The sequence below is a fragment of the Mandrillus leucophaeus genome, unplaced genomic scaffold (assembly GCF_000951045.1).
Source record: "Mandrillus leucophaeus isolate KB7577 unplaced genomic scaffold, Mleu.le_1.0 Scaffold1921, whole genome shotgun sequence".
In the NCBI taxonomy this organism is placed as follows: domain Eukaryota; kingdom Metazoa; phylum Chordata; class Mammalia; order Primates; family Cercopithecidae; genus Mandrillus; species Mandrillus leucophaeus.
The window spans coordinates 20,037-23,719 of NW_012101945.1; the positions used below are offsets into that span (position 1 = coordinate 20,037).

The 3,683-nt window shown below is 42.1% G+C and overlaps 1 protein-coding gene across 1 annotated transcript in view; it reads left to right on the top strand.

Annotated features, from left to right (window-relative positions):
- LOC105538467 (protein SSX11-like) overlaps positions 1-3,234 on the top strand; it is a 13,756-nt gene extending 10,522 nt beyond the window's left edge. Inside the window, exons 5-7 of the mRNA XM_011978332.1 lie at positions 653-788; positions 2,331-2,476; positions 3,175-3,234. Coding sequence (XP_011833722.1) covers positions 653-788; positions 2,331-2,476; positions 3,175-3,234 — 342 coding nt within the window. The remainder of the gene's footprint in view (positions 1-652; positions 789-2,330; positions 2,477-3,174) is intronic.
- Positions 3,235-3,683: the final 449 nt, after the last annotated feature.

Consider the following 3,683-nt stretch of genomic DNA (forward strand, 5'->3'; position numbering starts at 1 on the left):
AAAAAAAAAAAAAAAGGTAGCGTAAGATTGTTGGTCAGTGACACATCCCAATGCAAGCAGAATTGGTATGGGTACCACCTCACTGAATTCCACATTCAATGTTGGTGCCTCGGTAGGGTGGTATGCCATATCTGGTACTGCTTTCTTTGCTGCCTAGATTAATTTCAGGAAATCATTTCTTTCCCTCTCACTTCCCTTTATTCATCTCCCCACACCATCTTTCTCAGCAGTGTTTTGTTGCCTCTCTATGTTTTTACATTTACTCTCCCAGCAGCTTTCTAAAAGCTTATATGGGATCCCTTGTATTTTATTGAAGCTGTTCCCTGTGTAGACCTTGTGAATTCTTAGAATGCTATTTTTCTCCAAATCTTCTGTATACCAAACTCTCAATTACATGGAGATTTTTGCTGTTTGCAAAATGCCAGTCTTAAAAGAGTGTGAAGATAAGCATTCTAGCCCTGGAAACCCCATTCACTTAGGCTATTCATTTCCCTTCTAATCTCCCAGGTTTTTCCTAATTTAGGCAAGTGTGACTCTCCCAGCATTGTTGAGAACATTGATTAAGGTAATGCATGTGAAGACACTTTGTAAGCTCTAAAGCACTATAGAAATGTCACTGATACTGTTTATCTGTGACCTTCACATTATAAAGATCATGCCCAAGAAGCTAGCAGAAGAAGGAAATGATTGGAAGGGAGTGCCAGAAGCATCTGGCCCACAAAACCATGGGAAACAGCTGTGCCCTCCGGAAAAACCAAATACCTCTGAGAAGATTAACAAGAGATCTGGTAAGAGGAAACAGTTCGGGAACAACCCCTCTGGCTTCCCTGGCTATGTTCAGGTGTGGGGACTGGGTGTGTGACATGGATCCCAGACAAGCCTGGGTCCAGGCTGGGCTGAGGAGCTCACCCAGCTCCAGATGAGACGTTAGACATGACTTCCAGAGACACAGACTGGAGTTGTCATCCATATAAAAAACCGCGTGACTTGGGGCAAGTCTTCCAAATTTTCTCAATTCCAGATTCCTAGTCCATAAGATGGAAATAAAGAGTCAGAGTTCATAAATGGTTTGGAGGCGTTAAATTTAATCTAGAAGGCCAGATGACATGAAAGGTGCTCAAGCAATTCTATCTGTGATAACCTGGGATCATATCTTACTCAGCTCAATGCCTGATACGCAGTACATGTGTACTTCAGAGATATTGCAGGTTCAGTTTCAGATCACTGCGATAAAGAGAGTCACACACACATATTTTTTTTATTTCGTAGTGCATAAAATCATGTTTTCACTATACTGTAGTCTACTAAGTGTGCCATAGCATTATGTCTAAAAATGTACATACCTTAATTTTAAAACAATTCATTGTTAAAAATGCTAACAATCTTCTGAGCCTTCAGTGAGTCACACTCTTTTTGCTGGTGGAGGAAGGGTCTTGCCTCGGTATTGATGGCTGCTGGCTGATCAAGGTGGTGGTTGCTGAAGGGTGGAGTGGCTGTGGCAGTTTCTTAAAAGAAGACGACAATGAAATTTGCCACATCAATTAGCTCTCCCTTTCAAGAAAGATTTCTCTGTAGTATGTGATGCTATTGGACAGCATTTTACCCACAGTAGAACTTCTTCAAAGTTGGAGTCAATCCTCTCTAGCTATGAAAGTCCTAGATGGCATCTCATCCAATAGAAGGCTAGTTTATCTGTATTGAAAATCTGCTGCTTAGTGTAGCCACCTTCATCAGTGTCCTTAGCTAGATCTTCTGGATATCTTGCTTCAGCTTCCGCATCAGGGTTTGCTGCTTCACCTTGCACTTTTATGTTATGGAGACGGCTTCTTTCCTTAAACCTCATGAACCAACCTCTGCTAGCTTCACACCTTTCTTCTGCAGCTTCTTCACCTCTCTCAGCTTTCACGGACTTGAAGAGCATTCTGGTCTTGCTCTGGATTAGACTTTGGCTTAAGAGAATGTTGTGGCTGGTTTCATCTTGTGTCCAGACCACACACACTTTCTCTATGTGAGCAGTAAGGCAGTTTTGCTTTCCTCTTCTTGTGTTCACTGGAGTATTAGCACTATTATTTTCTTCAAGAACTTTTCCTTTGCAGTGTATACTATTATTTCCTTCAAGAACTTTTCCTTTGCATTCACGGCTTGGCTGTTTGGTGCAAGAGGCGGAGCTTTCAGCCTGTCTTGGCTTTCAGCATGCCTTCCTCACTCAGCTTAGCCATTTCTAGCTTCTGATTTAAAGTGAGAGACATGCGACTCTTCCTTTCATTTGAACACTTAGCGGCCATTGTAGGGTTGTTCACTGTCCTAATTTCAGTATTGCTATGTCTCAGGAAATAGGGAGGCCCAAGAAAAGGAAGAGAGGCAGGGAAGAGCTCATCCGTGGAGCAGTCAGAACACACATAACATTCATCTATTAAGTCTGTCATCGTCTATGGGTGCAGTTCTTGTTACCCCCAAAACGATTTCACACAACAGGGTGATTATAGTCAATAATAACTTAATTGTACATTTAAAAAAAACTAAAAGAGTGTAATTGGATTGTTTGTAACACAAGGATAAATGTTTGAGGGCATGGAGACCCTATTTGCCATGATGTGATTATTACGCATGGCATGCCTGTGTCAAAGCATCTCACGTACTCCATAAGAATATACACCTACTGTGGAACCACAAAATAAAAAACAAAAATTACTTTAAAACACTAAAGAACAACAAAACAAGTGCAGTCATAATATCAAAGCTCACTGATAACAGATCACCATAACAGATATAATAATAATGGAGAAGTGTAAAATTGATGAGAATTTCAAAAAAAAAAATTGCAGCATATGCGAAGCACTATGAAAATGCGGTGCCATAAAACAAGGTATGACTGCACGCCCTTAAATACGTGCTGAATGAAAGGAAGAATGGGTGAATGTTCCCGTAAGTGAAGATGTTGGGAATCTAAACCTGACAACGGAAGGAGGCAGAAACTAAAATTTTCATTGGCATTTGGCCTGTATTGGTGTGGGTCTAAGCTGTCAGCCTCTGTAAGCCAGCAAATGTGAAAAACTGGATGAAGAAGGCCCATGGGCACTTGGGAGAGGGGAGGCATCTCCTTTTTTGGAGAAAACAGAACCTAACACTCTCCAGCCTACCCAATCCTCATCTTCCAACTCTTCTCCATCACAGGACCCAAAAGAGGGAAACATACCTGGACCCACACACTGCGTGAGAGAAAGCAGCTGGTGATTTATGAAGAGATCAGCGACCCTGAGGAAGATGAAGAGTACCTCCATAAGTGAACCTTCGGCTCATCTCCCACATCCCTGAAGATGTGCTATTCTGTTATGGTACTGGTATCCCATCTTGTCACTTGTTCCCCAAATCATTCCCTTCTCATAATTTTCTAGGGTACAGCATTGAGGCTGAATGAAGAGATTTCTCATGCTCTTTCTTTTTCTTTTGTTTTGAGAAGGAGTCTTGCTCTGTTGCCTAGGCTGGAGTGTAGTGGCATGATCTGGGCTCACTGCAACCTCCAGCTCCCGGGTTCAAATGATTCTCCTGCCTCAGTCTCCTGAGTAACTGGGATTACAGGTGTGCACCACCACACCAGGCTAATTTTTAGATTTTTAGTAGAGACGGGGTTTCACCATGTTAGTCAGGCTGTTCTTGAACTACTGAGCTTGTGAGCCACCCAC